Here is a 21,562-nt window from a genome sequence, read left to right as displayed (position 1 = left end):
CCATGCTTCATGAGATACTTCTCGTGCTTCCATGCTTCTCATGCTGCTGGTTCTTGGACCTCACGTTGAGTAGCAAATCTCTATGCCAAGGTCAGAGAAAGTCTCCTCAACTTTTCTTTAAGGAGGTCAGGATTCTGTGGAAGGATTGGGGGCAGTAGCATTGACTTTGAAAGATCTCTCTGCCCACAGCTGATCTCTTTCCTTTTGCTTTCCCCCCAACTCATTCATCCCATGTCCTTGTATAGTTACTGCCTTCCCAGAACATAGCCTAGCTGTCTGCACAGCTGGAGAGCTTTGGCCAGTCCCTTAGTGTGGATTCCCGACTGAGGCCCACCCAGGGTCCTTAACTCTCAAATCTACCCTTACTGTCACGTGGATGCAAAATCTTTTCTGATTCTAACAGTGAGAGCTTGGCTACCTGGTAAGGTAGTGAGCTCCCCATCACCAGGGGAGTGTAAGATCAGGATGGAAAACCACCACTGGAGATACTGATGCCATGAGGAGGGTTAACTAGGTGGTTTCTGAGCTCCCTTTCAACCCCAAGACTATATGAAACTTTGAATCACTTCACATGAACAAAAGCGCATACCTGTCAATGTCATTCCATGTTTCACTTGGCAAGGAAATGAGATGAAGCTGTCTCTCTTGCTGTTTCCTCAGGTCAGTTGAAGCTGTCCGTTGATGCCCAGGACCGGGTTCTGCTTCTCCACAGTGAGTATGGCTGTGTTTATCGGGGCTCGTTGGGGAAGGGGTGGGCCACTTGACCTTCTGCGTGGAGCCAGGGATGAGTGGAAGTGTTGTGGTGGCTAAGGCTTCTTTCCCCTCTTTGTATAGTGTCCTGCCAGATGTCCATTGAAAAAAAAAAAAAGGATATTTACTTGGGACTCCTAGAGATCATCCCCCCCTGGTCCCGCCCCAACATGGAGTCCATGGCAGGCTGGAGCAGTCTTTGGCAACTCAACATCCTCCTTGGCTCCATTGGAGTGGGGCCACAGAAGAGCTTCCCTTGCCTCCCCTTCTTCTTGCTTCCTTCCTTTCCTCTCTCTCTGTAGCTTTCTCTATTCATTCATTCCCTGATGGCAGTATAGTGTCACAGCTAGGGTAGTGTTCCGTCCTTGGAACTGGACTGTGTTTAGTTGTGTCCACCTCTTTGTGACCCTATGGACTAAAGCCTGCCAGGTTCCTCCGTCCATGGGGATTCTCCAGGCAAGAATACTGGGGTGGATTGCCATGCCCTGCTCCAGGGGATCTTCCCAACCTGGGGATCAAACCCAGGTCTCTCGTGTTATGGGTGGATTCTTTACCATCTGAGCCACCAGGGAAGCCCAAGCATGCTGGAGTGGGTAGCCCATCCCTTCTCCAGGGGATCTTCACGACCGAAGAATTGAACAGGGTGTCTCCTGCATTGCAGGCAGATTCTTTATACCAGCTGAGCCACCAGGGAAGCTTTTGGAACCAGACTGTGCTTAATTGCTCAGTCGAGTCTGACGCTTTGCGACCCCACGGACGGTAGTCTGCCAGGCTCCTCTGTCCCTGGGGATTCTCCAGGCAAGAATACTGGAGTGGGTTGCCATGCCCTGCTCTAGGCGATCTTCCCAACCTGGGGATCAAACGGCTTTTGGAACCAGACTGCTTGTGTCCGAATCTTGGCTGTGATTCTTTTCTTGCTGAGTGACCTTAAGCAAGCTCAGCTTCTCATCTGCTGGATGGTGATATCAGTACCTATCTTATGATAATAGTACCTATCTTATGGGTTGTGACAAGGATTAAAGGAGTCAATTTTAGTAAAGCACTTAGGACAGTACCCAGCATGTGGTTAACCCTATATGAGTGTTTGTTAAGTGATACAGAAAACCATAAATTCCCCAAATAGTGATTGAACACGTCCCTGTGCTAGGGGCTGGGGATGCCAAGGAGAAGTGCCCACCTCTGGGTGGTGCTGATAGGGTGGCCGGGAGAACTTGGCAGAGGGAGTGATGTCCACACTCCATCCTGAAGGAGGAAGGGGCCTGAGCCAGGCAGAGGGGAGCAGGTGGGCCAGGCACTCCCCAAAGGGGGAGCCACAGGTGCCCAGGCCGGGGGTCAGAGAGGGCACGATGCACTTGAAGACTGTCTAACATGCCTGTGGCACAGAGGAGTGCGGGGGTGAGCTGGGACCAGGTTGTGACAGTCTGATGGGCCGCCCAGAGGATTCTATACTTCACCCACCGTTTATCCATTTGTTCCTTCCATCCAGCATAGAAGTAGTTACTGAGCTCCTATCATGGCCCAGCAGATCCTGCCTGTTTCTCCCACCTTCCTGGCTCTTGCTGTCCCAGGCTCCCCTGCACCCCCGTTCCATCCAGTTTTGTGCCCCCCTACCCCCTGATTACATCGTGTTTGCTCATGCCTCTGCCTTCGCACCCGCGGTTCCTTGTTTCTGAGCCTGCCTTCTTTTTGAACGCCTTTTGAAAAGTAAGTCTCCCTTCCTCTGATTTTGTAGGAAATGTGCCTGTCTTCATCTCATTAAGACTCAGGGAGGAAGGCTCATTTTGCCTCATTTTTCCCTTCCAGGAATCACCCCCTGGCCCGCCTGCAGGGCTGTTGCTGCTGCTCTGGTCCTCCTCGCAGTCCCAGTTACACTGTATGCCCTGGTGTGTCCAGGGCACAGCAGGCTTCTACAGCAGATGGGAGTGCAGTGAGAGTGGGACCAGATCTGCCTCACCTCCACGGGGGGCCAGGGAGACCCAAGGGTTCAGCAGGCCTGGATACTGCCCTCAACCACACCCACAGGCAGGGTACACGCAGGAACAGACACTAGGATACCAGGCAGGATGGACCAGCAGGCGCTCCGGTCCTGGCCTTGGGTGGGGCCAAGGTGATGTTCCCAAGGACCAGCAGAGGGGGGTGTTTTGCCTGCCAGAGCCTGACTCCACCTGTGCAAACAGTTTCTGCCAAGCACATCTCGGCTTCCCCAGTCCATTCGTCCTGCAGAGTTTGCTTTGGCCTCACCCCAGTCTCAGGCCCTTCATCGCTTCCAGCCTGTCCCCCTCTCTCCTTTGGCTTCCCAGGCCTCACGCCTCAGACTACAGGGGCTGCGTCTGAGCCAAGGCCTAGGGCTCAATCAAAACCAAACAGAAAAGAGAAAAGAGGCTCAGCTTCTGTCAGGTCTACTGTCTGATTTCTACCGGCCTCAGACAAACGAGCCACACTCGCATTCATGGCCAGACATGAACCTTACCCCGCACCTGTCCCTTGCCTTTATCTCTCCTTGTTTTCTTTAGCAAATTGTTTTGAGCAGTTACTTTGCCAGGCACTCTGCTAAGCACCTAAGCAGATCATGAGCACATGATCTCATTTAATCTGGCCACTACCATGTGAGGAGAAGGGGGCGACAGAGAATGAGATGGTTGGATGGTATCACCGACTCAATGGACATGAGTTTGAGCAAACCCCAGGAGATAGTGAAGGACAGGGAAGCCTGGCCTGCTATACAGTCCATGGGGTCGCAAAGAGTTGGACACAACTTAGCGACTGAACAGCAACAACCATGTGAAGTGGATATTATTATCATTAGCCCATTATTATCACTGACCCATTAAAAAAAAGGCAAATTCAGTCTCCTGGGTGAAGCAGCGTTCTCACGTGGCTAGTAAGTGACAGGTTACGTTCTCCAGCTTGGCACCTCTGTCCCAAGAGGCAGTCTTGTGGGATAGCACTGAACTGGGAGTCTCGAGTTGGGGATCTAAACCCAGCTTTGTCGTTCCCATTGCTCTGTGACTGGGCAATTTTCTTGCCGCCTCATAGCCTCATGTTTGCCATTAAATGAGGGCTTAGACTCAATAAACTTTACATTCTCTTCTGGGAAGTCAGGGAATTGAACCCTATAATGTCTCAGTGAAGGTGCTGCCCAAGTGTTGGAGATGGTGGGAGTGGGCTGGACCAGAGAGGGGTTAATATCCAATGGTTGTTATGCAGAGTAAGAGCCTGGTAATGATTTTTCCCACCCAACCACCCCATTTTTATTCTCTGTTTAGTCATAGAAGGCAAAGGCCTGATGAGCAAGGAACCCGGCGTCTGTGATTCCTACGTGAAGGTATATGATGAGCAGGTTGTCAGGGTGGGTATGAGTGGGGTGGGGGTTGGTGAGGGACCACGTCACTGAGTTCCAAGGTCCCAGCATATCTGGGGGCCTGGGGCCATTCAGTGTGACAGCTACAGTTCCATCATTTGGTCAGTAGGCATTTATTAGGCCTAGCGAGGGGCTCTGAGCTAAGAGAGACCGGCTTCCTGCAAGGACTCGTACCTTATGGGTGAGCCTGTGCTTCACCACATGGGTGAGCACCTTGAGCGCGTGGATAGCGGAAATCCAGAGGCGATCCCAAACCTTCTCGTGAAAAGCAACGTCTTCACCCTTCTCCTCCCTCAAACCAGAGGCAGGATGGCAGTTTGGGTGCTGGGGTGGAGAGAGGATCTCTGAGGGCTGGAGGGTCTTTCTGAGTGGAGACCTTACAGTGAAAACAGAGACCCCACAGGGGCTGGGGTGGGTGGAGGCTACTTCCAGCTGGAGCCAAAGGCCAGGCACCTCCTAAAGCATGGAGGTCAGGTGTCAGGCGCACCACTCTGCCTTCTTCCTGCAGCTCCCAGGCTGGTAAGAGGCCCCTACGGGCCAGGCCAAGGTCAGGAGCAGGGTGGGGACCTGAGGCAGGGGACGAATGATGTGAGGACCGGAGCGTGGATGGGGGTCTTGGCGGATGCTGACCTGGAGCTTCCTGGGAAGGGGGCACTCGGCAGCTGCTGAGGACTTAGATGACAAGAAGCTATGTGCTTTGTGGGGAACCTCTCTGCTTGGAGGAAGAGCAGAGGTGGTCAGATTGTACCCCATCTCTGCCTGGGCCTGGGGCTGCCTCCTTGGTAACCACCCCTAAGAGGCCCTGTCCCAGCATCTGACTACAGTGCCTCCGGCCCAGGGCTCCTCTTTCTTTCCCGGCATCTGGAGGACTCCATACTGTCCTCTCTGAAGAGGCTGGTTTGAAGGGTGCTGGAGAAGACGTAACTTGGAGATACACAGAGTCAGCCATCGGGCTTAGGTGATCAGGTGGCTCTGACATCATCTAATCCTTACTTTTCTCCAATTCGAGATTTCTTTGATCCCTGAAGATAATCGACTGTGCCGCCAGAAGACACAGACCGTTCCGGACTGCAGAGATCCTGTCTTCCATGAGCACTTCTTCTTGTAAGAGTCTGGTGTGGCTGGGTCCTCGAGAGGAGAGGCAAGGAGTGTTTAGCTGAAACAACTCTGTCTGCCAACTCTAGAACCAGATCTAAGCAGAAAAACAGTGACTTCTAAAGGATGTCTTTGTTTTCTCATTCACTTGTGTCCTCGCATCCCTGGCACCCTGCCCAGCAGCGAGGTCCACGGTGATAAGGTATCACGTGACTGCTTCTCAGAACTAAAACGCCCAGCCCGAGGCTGGCAGCCCCTGAAAAAAGGAGGCAATTTCCCACTGTGCCTTGGGCCAAACTTTCTCCTTTAGCAGGAGGAATTTTCCAAGCTGAGGGCTGTTTTGCTTCCCCACCCGCCCCTCCCCAACTTGCTAACCTCTCTGAGCCTTGGCTTCCTTATTTGTAAAATGGGGCTAATAATAGTGCTGAGCTCAGAGAGAGCGGAGGTGTAAATGAGACAGTGTAACACAGAGTGTCGGGTGGTGTAATTATTATTATTTCTTTCCCTCCTGAACTCTGGGGCCAATGGGAAGGCAACGGACATTTTATATTTTCTTATTAGTGAAGATTAATCATGTTTTGTTATTTTCCTTACTACACCCGGTAATTTTGCTTATGGTAGAAAAATAGAAAAGATCGGTACACAGAAAGAAGAAAGTACTTCTAGTCCTGCTACTCACTGAGATGTTTTGTGGCATTTCTTTTCAGGTCTTTAAATTTGTGTGGGCGTGTGTTTACAAAGATGGAATTGTTCTGTCATATCGTGTTGTAACCTCCTTTTCATCCTTAACAATGTAATGTAAACTCTTTCATGAATATAAATATTCACATCCCACTCTATTTGGGCTCTAGTTTGTTTAACCGGCTCCTTATGGTTGGGTGTTCAGGTTATTTCCAAGAGTCACTGTTAATGAGGGACTGTTTGGGTCTGGACCAGAGCTTGGCTCTGCTAACACTCTATGTGGTTTGCTTTGCAGTCCTGTCCAAGAGGAAGACGAACAGAAGCGCCTCCTGGTCGCTGTGTGGAACAGGGCAGGTGACTCCAGGTGAGGGGAACTGCTGAGCTGAGGAGAGACCTGCTCTGGGCTTGTGGGTGGCAGCCAGACAGCTAGCGTATAGTGGGGGCTCAAGTAATGCTTGGATGAATGAATGGTAGTGGTTACATCGGAGAGGCTGCCACCCCCATGAGTTCCTGTCACTCCAGGTGATGCCACGGATCTTGTTAGCAAGGTGCATTTGCTGAGTCCTTGGTATCAACAGGACACTGTCTTGGCCACTGAAATGCCAACCAGCCTATGTGTGGCTTCTGCTCCAAAGCCACCCACTTTCAGGAGGGGATAACAGGCTCTGTGTGGAGGCAAATTATAGTCACAGCACACACAGGCTCAGCCCCACGGGAGTAGAAGCTCCATGAAACATGGGCCCATTTCTCTCTTAGTCACCACTGCACCCAGTGCCTAGCATGTAGATATCTGGTGATTATTGGGTGAATGAATACAAGAATGCAATGAGTACTAGCATAGTAAGTCTGGGAAGAAGGAGAGTTCATTATGGGCTGAGGCGACCGAGGAAGGCTTCATGCAAAAAGTGGGATCTTCAACTTGGGGCAGAGCACAAGAATGAGACAAGGAGAATAGTAGGTTGGATAGGGCATGGCAGGCAGGGGCACAGCACGAGCTGAGGCAGGGAGGCAGGAGCAGGCGCGGTGGGCTCCCGCTGCCGTGAGGAGGCCAGGAGCTGCGGAGTCGTGTGCAGGAGAATCCTCACAGGTCGATCTTTCAGGCAGCCCAGGACACAGGAGGTGGATGTGGTCGTGAGTCATGGCGGCCAGTACAGAGCAGGGCAGCACTGCTGGGTGGTGAGGGTGAGAACTGGCTGCTGAGGGAAGGGAAGAGGGTGAGAGCACTTGATGGTGTGGCCCGCTGTGAGCAGCTGGGGCTCGTTCAGCTGTGCATTGCAGGAAACCTGGGAGACTCTGTGGCCAGTAACATCCATCCAATAGTCGTAGAACTGAAAATGGTGACTGAAAAGGGGCCCAGGTGAATGAAAATTGACTCAACTCACCAGGTTAGAGCCAGAGAATATTTGGGGGCTCAATGCTTTTTGGTACCCTAAACTTGATAGCCAGCATAACTTTTCAAGTTGAGCCTTCCTCAACCTGCATTGATGCTTTTGAACTGTGGTGCTGGAGAAGATTCTTGAGAGTTCCTTGGGCAGCAAGATGAAACCAGTCAGTCCTAAAGGAAATCAACCCTGAGTATTCATTGGAAGGACTGATGCTAAAGCTGAAGCTTCAATAATTTGGCCACCTGATGAGAAGAGCCAACTCATCGGAAAAGACCCTGATGCTGGGCAAGATTGAGGGCAGGAGGAGAGGGGGATGACGGAGGATGAGATGGTTGGATGGTGTCACGAACTCAATGGACATGACTTTGAGAAAACTCTGGGAGATAGTGAAGGACAGGGAAGCCTGGTGTGCTGTGGTCCATGGGATCACAAAGAGTTGGACCCGACTGAGCCCTGAACAACAACCTGCATAATGAAAGGTTTGTCTTTCAGTCGAGTATCTACTTGTTATCATGGACTGGTGCTCATGGTACTGTAGATCTCATTCACTGAGCTGCCATTTCGTGGCCACCCATGTGGCAACTCTGTTGCAGGTGCTGGGGACACATGGGGTCAGTCAGAGACCATCTTGCTTGGGAGAGGACCTCTGACAGAGACTCGAGGGTGTGGGTGAGGAGGAGACGTGTTGATAACAAGAGCAACCATTTCCTGGGTGTTAACCACAAGTCAGGGGTTAACAGTGCCTTATCTCATTTAGCTCTTAAGACAACTCTGAAGGAAGGTACATGTTTGTCTTTAAGTTTTCAGAAAAGGAGACTGAAGCTAAGGTCACATGGCAGTGAACAGTAGAGGCAAGATGGAAACCCGGGTATTGAGACCCTGGAGTCTTCAGTCTCAGCGGGTAGAGTGCAGAGGGCAGGGCAGGCATGGGGCGGGATTTGCAAACTTGTTGATGGGCTTCCCTGGTGGCTCAGAGGTTAAAGCGCCTGCCCGCAATGCGGGAGACCTGGGTTCGATCCCTGGGTCAGAAAGATTCCCTGGAGAAGGAAATGGCAACCCACTCCAGTGTTCTTGCCTGGAGAATCCCATGGACAGAGGATCCTGGTGGGCTACAGTCCATGGGGTCGCAAAAGAGTCGGACACGACTGAGAGACTTCACTTTCACTTTCACTTTGGTGTTGCTAGAGGGTTCATTACAAAGTAGGGATTGGCTGGAGATAAGATGAAGAGGCTGGCGTAAACTGAACGGATGAGTCTATAGGTTTTCTTTGGAGTGTGAGTTTCTCCGAAGGGTCAGTAGTTCTCAATCCTGGCAATGCATCAGAATCATCAGGGATGCTTGTGGGGAACCTCGGTTCCCAGGTAACATATCAGATTGATTAAATCCAGATTTTCAAGGGCAGGGCCTAGGGAATCTGCATTTACACAGGTTCTCAGGGTGAACCTCATGCAGCCAGTTTGGTGTTTGGGAATCTGGTGATGGGGCAATACTGAAGGGTGCTGAGCAGAGGAATTACAGGGGTGTATTTAGCTCTATCACTCTGATAAGTCTTCGGAAGGTTGGGGAGGAGCTGGGAGATTCTTGTGGTGATCTGTGAGAGAGATGATTTGGGATAGAGAGGCGGGAAACAGACTCATGTGCATTTAGGAGCCTAAACCAATCGTACTTACTGCTGATTTGGCTGTGAGCGCAGTGGGAGAAGCCAAGGATGACTCCTGGGTGGCCAGCGATGTCTCTAGCGGTCAAAGTGCACCGGAGGGGAAGGGAGAGCAGCTTTGGATAGGGCGGGATGGAGGTCCCTGGAGGGCAACCCGCTGAGAACTGTGTAGGAGAGATGCCTTTGCTGACCTGGAGCGCAGGGGAGAGAGAGGTCTGTGACCAAGGGTCAGAACCCTGTCTTGAAAGGACGGACACAGGAAGGGAAAGCCCTGAAGGAGACAGAGGCAGAGTGTGTCCCGAGTCGCTTCAGTCGTGACCGACTCTTTGTGACCCCATGGACCATAGCCCACCAGGCTCCTCTGTCCTTGGCATTCTCCAGGCAAGAGTACTGGAGTGGGTTGCCATGCCCTTCTCCAGGGGATCTTTCTGAGCCAGAGATGGAACTCGCATCTCTTATGTCTCTTGCATCGGCAGGGGAGTTCTTTACCACTAGAGCCTGGTGGGCTGCTGTCTATAGGGTCGCACAGAGTCGGACACGGCTGAAGTGACTGAGCATGCGTGCATGCATCGGAGAAGGAAATGGCAACCCGCTCCAGTGTTCTTGCCTGGAGAATCCCAGGGATGGGGGAGCCTGGTGGGCTGTCGTCTGTGGGGTCGCACAGAGTCGGACACGACTGAAGCGACTTAGCAGCAGCAGTGCCGTCTGGGAAGCAGATGGAGGAGGAGCGGCAGGCAGACAGAAGGATGCCTGGTGAGCCCCCTGGACAGAGGCGAGGAGTGGAGCGGGAGCCGGAGGCAGACACCACACTGCGGGAGTCGCCATGTCCTCTGCTACGGCTGCTGCCCTGCGAGAGCGGAGTGAGCCGGGCGGAGCCGGCTGGGGAAGCGGCAGCAGTGCACTTGTCGGTTTTTGGAAAAGAGAGTGAGGCCGGGGAAAGTGAGTCAGCACCCAGGGAGGCAGCGTGACAGAGGCAGTGTCTCCACTTGTTGCCTATTTTGGGAAAGTGAGATTCCTTATTCAACAAAACACAGTCAAGCTTGTGGTCACAGTCCCAACCCAAAGCTCACAGAGGGACAGAGCAGGCGCAGACAGGCCTGCTTTCCGAACAGATGGCCCTGCCCGAGGTGCCAGCACCACAGGGACCGGCTCGGGGCGGGAGGCATGGTTATCGACCCAGCTCTGAATGAGAAGGCCTCTGAGCTGCAGGAACCATTGCCAGAAACCCCTGCCCTGCTGAACACTCTGAAATCAAACTGTGAGTCTCTAAAGGACGGACATTCAACTTAACAACGTGAAGGACAATTACAGAAGGAAGGAAGCAAACATTTATGAACCCTTCTCTGTGCCAAGCACTTTACATATATTATCTCATTTAATCCTCACAACGACCCTGAGAGGTAGGAATTACTGTTGTCTGTCTCTTCAGGGATGAGGAAACCGAGATTTACTAAGGCCAAGGAACTTGTCCAAGGTGATATCATTGCTCATGTTTATCAAGCACTTCATGTCCACCAAATGTGTGGACCTTAAGCATATTTAATCATTATCTATTGTGTGGACACAGGATCCTCACAATACCATATAAGGTGGGCATTACTAATGTTTCTCTTTTACAGGCACAGAGAGGTTAAGTAACTTGCCCAAGGTAACACAGCCAGCAAGTGGTGAAAACAAGACACAAATCCAGGTAGCCTGGCATCAACCACATGATATAAGTACCCTTGACTGGCTCACACAGGTGGGAAAAAGCTCCAAAGCCAAACTTTTTCTGTATCAGTGAGCTTATGCCTCAGGCCACCTCTCACAGCATTTTTAATACAGTTTTATGTAAGTCATCCAACTGACTATGTGGCGGTTACATTTTGAGACTGATAAGAGATGAAAGGGGGAGCATCTGTTTCATGAATTCTCGCGGTCCTTCCAGGGACTGCTGTGAACTCGTAGTAGAGACACAAGACGGTTCAGTGCTGGGAGGGGCAGGCTGATTTCAGCTCCTGTGGTGAGCACGGTGGGAGCTGAGGAGAGCCAGGCCTCCGGGCAGTAGATTCGGGCACAACTGCTCCTCGCTGTGAGACGGTGGACAGGTCACTTCCCAGCTCTGGGCCCCAGTTTCCTCACCTGTAAAATGCAGCGATCTCAAAGGTTTCTTTCGACTTGGGTTTCTGTGAGTTTTTAAGACGTTATAGACATTTTCAAACATAGGCAAAATTAGAAAATATTATATAATAAGCCCTCATATACTTGTAGCCCAGCTTCATCAATGATCAATACGTGGCCAATTTTACTTCATTTACGCCCTCACCACTTTCCCTTCCTCTAGTGGATTACTTTAAAGCAAATAATCTCATCTGAGCTATAGATCTCTCTAAAAGATGACTTAAAAAACAACCACAATGCCATTATCATATTTAAAAATTAATAGTAACTCCTTAATATCACTGACTATGGAACTGAACTACTTAAAAGTTTTGTTCGAGGATGTGGAAAAAGCCAAACTGAAGCTTCTAGTGTTAATCACGATGTTTTCAGAACTTGTAGTAAGAGAACAGTCTTAGAATTGTACTGTTATGCACCAAGTTAAAAAAAAAAAAACAACCTAAAACACACACAACATATGTTTGAAGAACATAATCTTTTATGCTAATAGTAATTACATATATGGAGAAGCTGTTAGCTGTGTGTTGCACACTATCTTTGTACCCTCTGCTCTTTCAACTACTTTATAAACCACCCCAGTGCCAAGTACAGCACTGTAAAGTTAGAAAGCTTGTGACCAGAGATGGGGACTGAGACCAAGGATAGAGAAGATGAATGGAAAAATGTGTGTGCAATTTAAGTCATCAAATTAAAAATAAATTGAGATTAAATGGAATAAGTCTGTAACAGAAATAGTTTAAGGCCCCTGAGAGAGAAAAGTAAAGTGCATCCCCTTAAAATAATGCATTTTCTTTTTGTAGCGGGTTTCCTACCGTGTGCTCAAAAATAAACTGAGCTGAGTATAGCCATCTCTCTGTATCCACTGGGTATTAGTTCCAGGACCCCCGTGGATACCAAAATCCATGGATGCTCAAGTCCCTTCTATAAAGTGGGGTAGTACGGTTGGTCCTCCATATCCATGGGTTCCTCATCCTTGCACATGGAGGCCTGGCTGTACTATTGCCCATGAATGCTCCATGAAGCCTTACCTCTGAGCCTTTGTACCAGCTGTTGCCTTTGCCTGAAATGCTCTTCCTTTCATTCTCTCTGGCTGAACTCCTTAGACCTTCTTTGAATATCTCAATTCTAAACCACTTCTTGCCTCTCTGAGCATTCAGCATTTATTGCCGGCACTGCTCATCTGTCAATCTCACCCCGTCTAGTGACATCCCTTGTATTGCTGCCTTGAACTGCTGTTTAAATTCCTGAGTGTTTGTCTTGTTTCCTTAATGCTGGGGCTCCTTGCCCAGTGCCTGCCAACATAGGAATGATGGATTCATCCATTTGTCAAACCTTCACCAAGTTCAGGGTTCAGCCTTCAGAAGTGCCCAAGTCTTGGCCCCTGAGACTCTGCGCCTAGCGAAATTTCAGGCGATCACCAGTTCCCAAGTTTATTACTTGACCAGTAGATTGCCATGTGTTCAGGTTGTGCATAAAAGAAGTCTTTCTTCTTCTAAAGGTTTTTAAAAACAGGTTTCAGGAGTAGCTAATCGAAGAACACTTAGAGGTTCCTGTTATGGACATTGATTGTGACAATTTGCTGGGCCTGAATTATCATGAAATCATTGGAGGCCCCTTCACAGGAAACAAAGCTCATGGGAGGCTATCAACCATTTAGCATTCTCTGAGCACCAGGGGATGAAAACTCCACTTATTGAAGAGCAGGAAGAGGCAGCCTTTATTACAGCTAAAGCATTGTGCCTGGGAGATTTAGGCAGTTACAGCCGTACCCAGGGTGAAAGGAAAATGTACAGCAAGGCAGTGTGGGCACCTGGATACCAGCTGGGTTGCTCTTGAATGTGTTGACAAACAAAATGAAATCCGTGATGAGGACTTTGGCAAAGTCTTGACAAGGCTTTTCTGGAGCGGCAGCTCAGGTCAGTGGCCGCCACTTGTGTTGGTCACTGCGGCTGCCCCTCCATTAGTGCCGTCTTGGCCACGCGCCAGGAGGGAGGAGGGTTTGTTTTTGGTGGTGGGGGGTGGATGGGGACGGGTGGCTTTAATGGAGTGACTGCACTGTCCTCCAGGGGGAGATGATTAATCCGGCCTGGTGAGATGGGAGGGGGCTGGCAAGGGGGAGGGAGCACGCGTGCAGCCCAGGCTGCAGGAAAGGGGGGCAGGAAGAGAGCGTGGAGGGTGAGGAGTAGCAGAATGAGAGCAGCTGGTGAGACAGGGCCCGGTGCAGAGTGAGCCTCTGCAGGGAGGGGCGCCAGGCCTGAGGATCAGCCCCTCGCTCGGCTTGGCTATCTGCGAGAACCCATTTTGTTTTGCTTAAGACTTTCGGGTGGTAGGCCACTGCCACCCTTTCTGGAGAATCCAAACAAAATGTGTTTGTAAAGACAGTGTAGACCTCTGGTGCTCACCGGGGCAGGCCTGGTGCGTGCCCCATAGGCTCCCTTGGACGGCTTTCTCCAGACGTCCATGTCTAGACCCCACCTTGGACCTACTGGGCCTGGAGCCCTGGAGCAGGCTCTGGGGCACAAGACTCAGACAGGCTCTTCAGGGGGTTCAGTGGACCGGCTCAGGCCCCCCCATTGCCCAGTCTCCAGGGAGGCTCATCTCCAGGGAGTTAGTTTGGTCCAGGCAGTTTGTTCTATCCTCGGCTTGGAAATTGCACCTTCCCCAGAACATGCTGACTCCTTCGTCCATGTGGGTCCCTCAGATATTGAAGTCAACCGTCAAGGTTCCGCTCCAGTCTTTTTATTTTTTAATATTTATCTATTTATTTGGCTGTGTCGAGTTGTAATGGCAGCCTGTGGGATCTTCATTGCATCATGTGGGATCTTTTGTTGCAAAGCACAGATTCTCTAGTCTATACCGCATGCCCTCCAGAGTGTGCAGGCTTTAGTAGTTGCAGCAGGTGGGCTCTCTAGTTGCAACACACTGGCTTAGTTGCTCTGTGGTAGTGGGATTTTAGTTCCCTGACCAGGGATCGAATCCGCCTCTCTTGCACTGCAAGGCAGATCCTTAACCACTAGACCATCAGAGAAGTCCCTTCTGCTCCAGAGTTAATACCTGTGTTGTTTCTCGATTAATAGCTGTTAATATTAAACCAGTCTCTGAAGGGGACTGACTTGGGGATGTGCTAAGAGAGAAGAAAAGAGAGGCGGGGGAAAAAGCAACTCTAGTGTTAGGCTAGAGAAAGATGTGGTAGAATAGAATACTTTCAAATACATTTATACTGTTTGTTTTTTTGTGTGTGTGATTCTGAAAGAAGCTGTTGTTCCCTGTGAAAATTTAAAAATGCTAAAAAACTCAAAGGAGAAAACAAAACCCTTTCTTATCCCACCTACCAGATACAACTATTGTTAATATTTTGGTGGGCATCTTTCTCATTAATCTATAGATTTGTAAACTTGCTTTTTGCTCGTAATAGCAGGATTATTTTTTGCATTCTTCAGTAATGTTCATCTATACTGTCATTCTTGGGCTTCCTTGGTGGTTCAGTCAGTAATGAATCTGCCCGCAATGCGGGACACCTGGGTTTCGATCCCTGGGTTGGGAAGATCCCCTGGAGGAGGGCAGGGCAGCCCATTCCAGTATTTTTGCCTGGAGAATCCCTAAGGACAGAGGAGCCTGGCATGCTTCAGTCCACGGGGTCAGAAAGAGCTGGACATGACTGAGCGACTAAGCACACAGCACATACTATCGTTATTGAAAGCTGCCAAGTATCAATCAGTCCCTGATTTGTTGGACATTGGAACTCAGCGATGAACATTTTTCAGGAACTTTGAATCACTCTTCGTCAAGTAGGATCCAACCGTAACTCAAGCCTGTTGACGCAGCATGGCATTCCCACGAGTCCTGACCCTGGCTCACGTCTGCTTGCCCAGCTGGCAGTCAAGCCGGATTGGTATTGGGAACTTTGGTGTGTCAGATCCGTTTGAACCTTGATTTGAAACCGTCCAAGCACTAACCAGCTCCTGCCTGGACCCAAGACAAAGCTTCTTGAGCTTTAGGTCCCATCACTTTTCTCCTGAATTCAGTATCACCAGCTGATGTGGGAGCTGAAATTCCCTGTGGGGACCAGCTCTTCAGACCTACAGCACCAGAACAGCTCAGACCTCCAAAGTAGCTCCGAGCTTCTCTGATGGGTTTCCCACGGGGCTCAACTACTGTAAGTCCTGTGATGTTAGGAAGGGGATCAACTCAGCCTCAGCTTTTTTCCTTTGTGAAATGGAGAGAATAGCTCCACTCCAGCCTAACTCACAGAGTTGGAAAGATCAAATGAGATGATGCAGGTAAAAGTGCTTTGTAAACTGCAGTGCACCAGGCAAACCTATGTTACACTCTACAGTCGACCTCCTCATATAGCGCAATAAGGTGCTGAAGTGAGCATACCTTGTTCTCCCAGACAGAGTGGACTTATCGGCTGCATGAGCTTCGGGGTGAAGTCCCTCCTGACTCCGGACAAGGTGGGTGCAAGGGAAGCTCCTGGCAGAATCAGGCCATCTAGGCTGGGGCTGGTACAGGCAGGAGCCTTTGTCTGGAAGCCCTGGGGCAGGGCTTCTGTCTGTGAGATGGTGCCCCACTGAGACCACACTGTTTGTCACCTGCGTGACCATGGCTCCCCCGTCTTAGCTCTTTCATATCAGAGACCAGTTGTCAGGTGGCTCCAAGTCTTCCCAGGAGACTCTGGGTCTGGTGTCTTCTCTAAGGACACTGGCAGGTCCTTCGGAGCTCAGAGTACTCCCTACCCTGGAGGATGAAGACTGGGTGCTTCTCGTGGTCTGTTCCGGAGTCCCCTTGATGTTGTGGGCCAGGTCTTGTGTTTCTGGGCCTAGCAGGTGCTCGGAGATGGAGTGAGTGTCCTGGTGGAGCTTTCCTTCAGGCAGCTGAGGACTCTGGGGTCTGGAGGCCCCTGTCTCTGGGTGGCCAGACCCTTACCCATCTCTACTTGGCCTGCACTCCCCACACTGGAGGCTTTTGAGCAGGGAAGGGAGTACTCCTCTCACACATCCCTGGAGATGTCCTGGTGGCCTGCTCCATCCTGCCACCCAGCTCTGTGTCTTGGAAGTGGAGTCTGGGGTAGGTGGCTGAGGACTCTATTCTGCATGTGGGTCCCAAATATCTTAACTGCAGCCTTGGCTTTCCTTCTGGGGTGGAGATGTCCCTCCACCCCCACCTGGAGCCTGCTCAGGAGCCTCAGGTTGCCTGTTCTCCTCCCTTCTGTTTTGTCAGCCTTTATTTTGCTCCTTCTGTGTACCAGGCTTTTCTGGTGGCTCAGACGGTAAAGAATTTGCATGCAACGTGGGAGGCCTGGGTTTGATCCCTGGATTGAGAAGATCCCCTGGAGAAGGAAATGACAACCTACTCCAGTACTCTTGCCTGGAGAGTTCCATGAACAGAGGAGCCTGGCAGGCTACAGTCCATGGGATCGCATAGAGTTAGACATGAATGAGCGACCAACACTTTCACTTTATGTGTACTAGGAACAATGCTAGGCACATCACAGAGCCTTGTACAGCCTAGCTGGGGAGGCGGGCCTGTGAGTTGACTTGTTCTTCAGGGACAAGAGATGGTGGGAATCCAGCAAAGGGGAGGACCAGCTCTGCCTGGAGCATCAAGGAGGGCTTGTTGGAAGGGGAAGACATGGCATCTCCCACATCTTCCACATTTGTGGAAGGGAGGCTTGCGTGTCTGTCCCTGCAGAGATTCTGCTCCTGAGGGAGGCACTCAGCGGATTGGGGGCTGCCTGCCCCATGCCCTCTGCCTCCTCTGAGAATGTCACGTCTTCTCCCATGACAGGAGATCAATGGCTGGTACTACCTGCTGGGGGAGGACCTGGGCCGGACCAAACACCTGAAGGTGGCCAGGCGGAGACTGCGGCCCCTGAAAGGTGCGTGCACACCACCTTTAGTTCTGCCCAGATACTCTGCTGGCCCAGGGCTCCCCTCCTCCCTTCCTGCATAGTAGCATCCGTCACTGTGTTTTGTGGCATGAGTCACCTCACCCCAGGCCGCCTTCAGACCCTGGGTCCAGGAACTTCTCACAGGCACCTGCTGGAACGTAGCCTCGTGTCCATGACGCCTTTACTTATCTGGTCAGGCTTTCCTTGGAGAGGGTTGTGGCCTGACCCCAAGTGGCTCAGCTCCGCTGGCCTCTAGATCATGGAGGGCTGGGCTTCTGGACCTTCCCGCATGGCCCCCTCCTCACCGTCAGTGATCTCAGGAGCCCCTACAGGCTGCCTGGCTGACCTTGGGGTGCCCACCTCTGCAGACAGGCCGTGTGGGCCCTGCTGTGGGGCCTGAGGATTTTCTCCTTGTGCTCTGCCCTTCTGCATGCAGACCTGGCTCCTGACCTCTGCCTGGCCCGAGCTGGGGCACTACCACACCCTGGAGGCCAGCAGTGACTGGGCCACCACGTGGGCCTGGCACCCTGGCCTGGGCCTCTGGGTGGTCTGTGGGACGGGCACTTAGATGCCAGTAGAGACTTTCTGACTCTGCTGTGTCACCTTCCAGAACCGTTGTTGAGCATGCCGGGAGGTGAGGATGCCGAGAACGGGGAGAAACTCAAGGTAGGTGGACCCAAGCCCGGGCAGGACTGATGGGCCCTGAGCACTGCTCTGGGTTCTAACCTGCTTCTGGTCAGTCCCTTGGCCCAGGAGACCCTTCAACAAGGCAGCGTTTGGTGCGTGAAACTCCGAGTCACTTGGTGCTTGGAGACCCAGCAAGTTGTGCATTTTTAAGAGGTTATTTCTGTGCTTTCCTCGGGTTGCTCACGCTTGATGCAGCAATAGGGAGAGAGCCAGGTCCCGGTCCCTGGAGATGGAGACATCTGGGTCGTACTGACTTCCGGTCTCTTGAAGTCGAGTCCTCCTTCCCGAAGTTCCCTCAGACCCTTGCTTCCCCCCCGGTATTATGACCCAGCTCCCCTTCAGGTTTGGCCCTCTGCCCCCACCGGTGTCGTGGAGCGGCCGTCACGGGACCGTGAGATGGGGTCTCGCTTCTTTAGGGCTTCGAATCTGGAGAGGAGCCTTCCCATGGGGATTCTGGGATATTTATCCAAATCCGTCTCTTTGCCAGCCATGGGAGGTGATCTCTGGTTTTCCCTAACAACTCAGACAGGGAGAAACAAGCTCCCAGCGCGGGAGCAGGCCCGTTGTTGTTCCCTAACGTGACCCTCACTGCTGCCTCTGAGGTGGTTGTTAACTATCAATCCCCCAGATGAGCGGGATGTGGAAGGTTCAGAGATGTTAGGTCACTCTCTATAAGTCACACTCCAGCAAGTAGCAGAGGTAGCATCTGAATTACGGCTTCAGGTATGGCTGCCTCCTGCAAATGGCCTAGTTGGGAAAACAGGACAGTGAGTGTTTTCCATGAGCACATATGACATTTAGGTGTATTATTATCTCTAAGACATTTCCCCTTTCATTTACTCAAATCATTCATTCATTCATTTTTTTTTTAAATATTTATTTATTTGGCTGTGCTGGATCTTAGTTGCAGCGTGTGGGATCTTGAGTTGCCGCATGTGGAATCTAGTTCTCTGATGGGGGATTGAACCTGGCTCCCCCTACTTTGGGGCCGCAGAGTCTTAGCCACTGGACCCCCAGGAAAGTGCCTCATTCATTAGATATTTATTGAACATCTACATGGGCCAGGCCTTATGCCAGGTGCTGACCTACAGCTGTCCACAGTTCAGAGGTCCCTGTCCTCATGGAGTGTACAGTCGAGAGCTGTGATGTTCAGTACTGCAGCCACTAGCTACCTATGGCTACTGAGTGTTTGAAATGTGGCTAGTATGAATAAAGACCTGAATTTTAAATTTTATTTAAGTTAAATTAATTTTAATTTCAACTGCAGTTGTGTCTAATCGCTGCCATATAGGATAGCACAGTGTTAGAGTAACTTGCCAGGTCTCTGTTTTCTGTGGCTCCGTGCCAAGTTTCAGAGCTTTCCTCTAGCTTCAGTGGGGGAGCCGAAAGGCCCTTCTCTGTTCATGCTGAGCACAGAGAGGATGGGGACCTGGGAACCTCCCTGGGGATTCATGGGAATTGCATGAGCATCAACACTGCAGGTTTCTGGGTGGCCTGGGAGAGTCCTATTTCGGGCTGAACTTTTCACACAGACACGTTGTTGCGAGGTGTGTTTGATTTTCCTGGGCTTGTACACTCGGAGATGTCTGTAGGACCCAGCAAGGTGGGGGTGATTGTCAGAGGCTTGGTGAGGGCACAGGGAGAACCCCGAGAGGTGTGCATGGGGTGATGGAGGCTGGGAAACCGGGGTGACCTGTCCACTGTCACAGCAACCGAAGCTGGGCTGGACTGAGGGACCCTCTCTGGCATCAAGGATGTGAGTGGCAGGGTGGTTTTCCTGAGGTGGGTGGAGGGGGCTCTCTGCTCCCCAGGCTCTGCTCTACAAGTCGGAGATCGAGACTGGGGCTCTGATCCCAGCTCCATCCCGCCCTGCTTGTCATCTCAGTGGCTCCAGGCCCCCACTTCTTCACCAGTAAAGGGAAGGGGCTGGATTATCTAGTGACTGGAAATCCCTTCCTGACTTGACTTTATGGTCTGTCATCAAATGGCAACCCAGTCCAGTGTTCTTGCCTGGGAAATCCTATGGACAGAGGAACCTGGCGGGCTATAGTCTATGGGGTCGCTGAAGAGTCGGACACGATGGAGCGACTAACTTTCACATCAGATCCTTAAAGCAGCCTGTGTCCATGGATGGGAAAACTGACTTTTAAGTGCCTTCTGGGTGGCAGGCAGACTCCAAATGTTTTGTATTTCCTGTCTTGACATGGAAAGTCTGTGGGTGCAACCCCCACCCCACCCCGTCCCAAGCATCCTTAAGTCGTTAGGCTGAGTTAGTTACCTGTGTTTGCTACTGAGGACCCTGGGATTTGCAGGGGGAGGCGGCGTTGTTAGAGTGGGCCGCGTTTTCTGCCTGGGTTCTCCTCCAGCCAGGGGTGTTTGTGAGAACACTGGAATCACAAAGTGGCCCATGGCGGAGAATGCAGCCAGAACAAAGGCGCCCTATCCCCGCCAGGGCCGGGGGAATACTAACTAGTTGACAGGAATTTTAATATAAAACTCTCCCTCTTCCTTGTCATTCGGAGGTTTCAGGAAGCCTTCGGGCTTATCGTGCAGAGGCACACAGCACAGACAGGGCTTGGGGAGGTGAGAGGTGATTTCCTGCCATTCTTCTGCGGGGCGGGCTTCCCAGGGCGGTCATGCCAGGCTGACGGGGCGCAGTGCGGGCTCCCACCGCCGTGGGGAGAGCCGGGTTTTCATGGGGCGGCAGCCGAGGCAGGACCCGCAGTCATGAACCGCTTCAATGGGCTCTGCAAGGTGTGTTCGGAGCGCCGCTACCGGCAGGTGGGTGCTTGGCCCTTGGGGCAGGGGGGTGTCTTTAGGGGTCAGGGGTGGGGGCTCCCCAAGAAGGGCTTCTCTCCCCGCAGGGCCTTCCTTCCCTCCTCCTGCCCCTCACAGGTTCATTGTGACCTGCGGGGAGGACAGAGGCAGGAACTGGACCCCAGGTAGCCTGTACCTGCCGCCCCTCCCTAGAGGCCTCCACAGAGCCGAGGCCAGCTCTGTGCCATCCTGACCACTGGCAGGGTGGTGTCTGAGCTGAGCCCGTCTAGTTGATTTTCTGTCATTTTTATTTGGGGGGAGTGTGCATTACAAACAGCATCTCCAGCCCAAGATTGAAAGTGGCTAGGTGGCTGAGCAATCGGATATGTGTTTTTTTGGGGTTTTTTTGGCTAACTTTTCCTACCTTTGATGGGACGGCAGCGCCTGTCTTGTGTCGTGTATATGTGATTGTGTTTTAGCCTGTGTTGGTGTGCGCTTGTGTGTGAGATAGGCTGTGTCTGTATGCACACATGTTTCTCCTCCCCAGTAGCTGTGATGCCTTGAGGTGGGTCCAGAGTCCTCTGACTCTGGAGCTCAGCTTCACTACGAGGGTTTGCCTCTGAGGCTCCACTATTAGGATGTGGGGCAGCGTGGGAAGGATGATCCCTCAGCCCCCAGGACTCTTCTGGAAATGTGAGGGACATTTTTTTCTTATAAAAAAGGCATGATGTAGGCAGGGTGAAGGCATGGGATGTCCAGATTTTGGGAGTATCCAAGCTGATAGGACTCTGGGATGACTCTTTAGTATACAACGTCCCTCTGTGTTTTAATAAACAGACTGGAATCTGGGTCATGAACTCTTTCAAACAGGCAGGCTTAGGTCTGGGGAGATGCTCAGAGGGGGCCTCCTGCACCTCATGTGGGACATGTGTCTTCTCTCTGCAGTCCCCAGCTCTCAGGGCCCTCCCATCCTCCAGAGCCTGTGGAACAGCCCTGGGGACACTGGCAACTGGGTGGCAGGGTGGTGAGGCAGAGGGGGCGCTGGATGGGAGATTGAGAAGCCCTCGGTCATGTGGGACCACAGGTCTGAGGACTGGGGCTTGCTGGCAGTCAGAATAGGGTCAGGCATGAATGCCCC

At 51.7% G+C, this 21,562-nt stretch overlaps 1 protein-coding gene across 5 annotated transcripts in view; it reads left to right on the top strand.

The window, feature by feature from the left end:
• The window catches only part of RGS3 (regulator of G protein signaling 3), a 134,885-nt gene that overhangs the window by 17,324 nt on the left and 95,999 nt on the right, over nucleotides 1-21,562 (top strand). For 2 of the 5 annotated variants that reach the window (XM_043927764.1, XM_043927767.1), the window contains exons 2-8: nucleotides 661-711; nucleotides 4,017-4,075; nucleotides 5,121-5,215; nucleotides 6,183-6,251; nucleotides 15,484-15,544; nucleotides 16,878-16,968; nucleotides 17,591-17,646. In XM_043927764.1, coding sequence (XP_043783699.1) covers nucleotides 661-711; nucleotides 4,017-4,075; nucleotides 5,121-5,215; nucleotides 6,183-6,251; nucleotides 15,484-15,544; nucleotides 16,878-16,968; nucleotides 17,591-17,646 — 482 coding nt within the window. Of the gene's footprint in view, nucleotides 1-660; nucleotides 712-4,016; nucleotides 4,076-5,120; nucleotides 5,216-6,182; nucleotides 6,252-15,483; nucleotides 15,545-16,877; nucleotides 16,969-17,590; nucleotides 17,647-20,214; nucleotides 20,449-21,562 lie in introns of those variants that run through there. The other 3 variants (XM_043927772.1, XM_043927765.1, XM_043927766.1) reach the window with 3 other exon arrangements.

This window comes from Cervus elaphus, chromosome 16 (assembly GCF_910594005.1).
Source record: "Cervus elaphus chromosome 16, mCerEla1.1, whole genome shotgun sequence".
Lineage (NCBI taxonomy): Eukaryota > Metazoa > Chordata > Mammalia > Artiodactyla > Cervidae > Cervus > Cervus elaphus.
The sequence above is the reverse complement of the archived record's forward strand: the minus strand, read 5'-3'. Positions and strand labels throughout refer to the sequence as shown.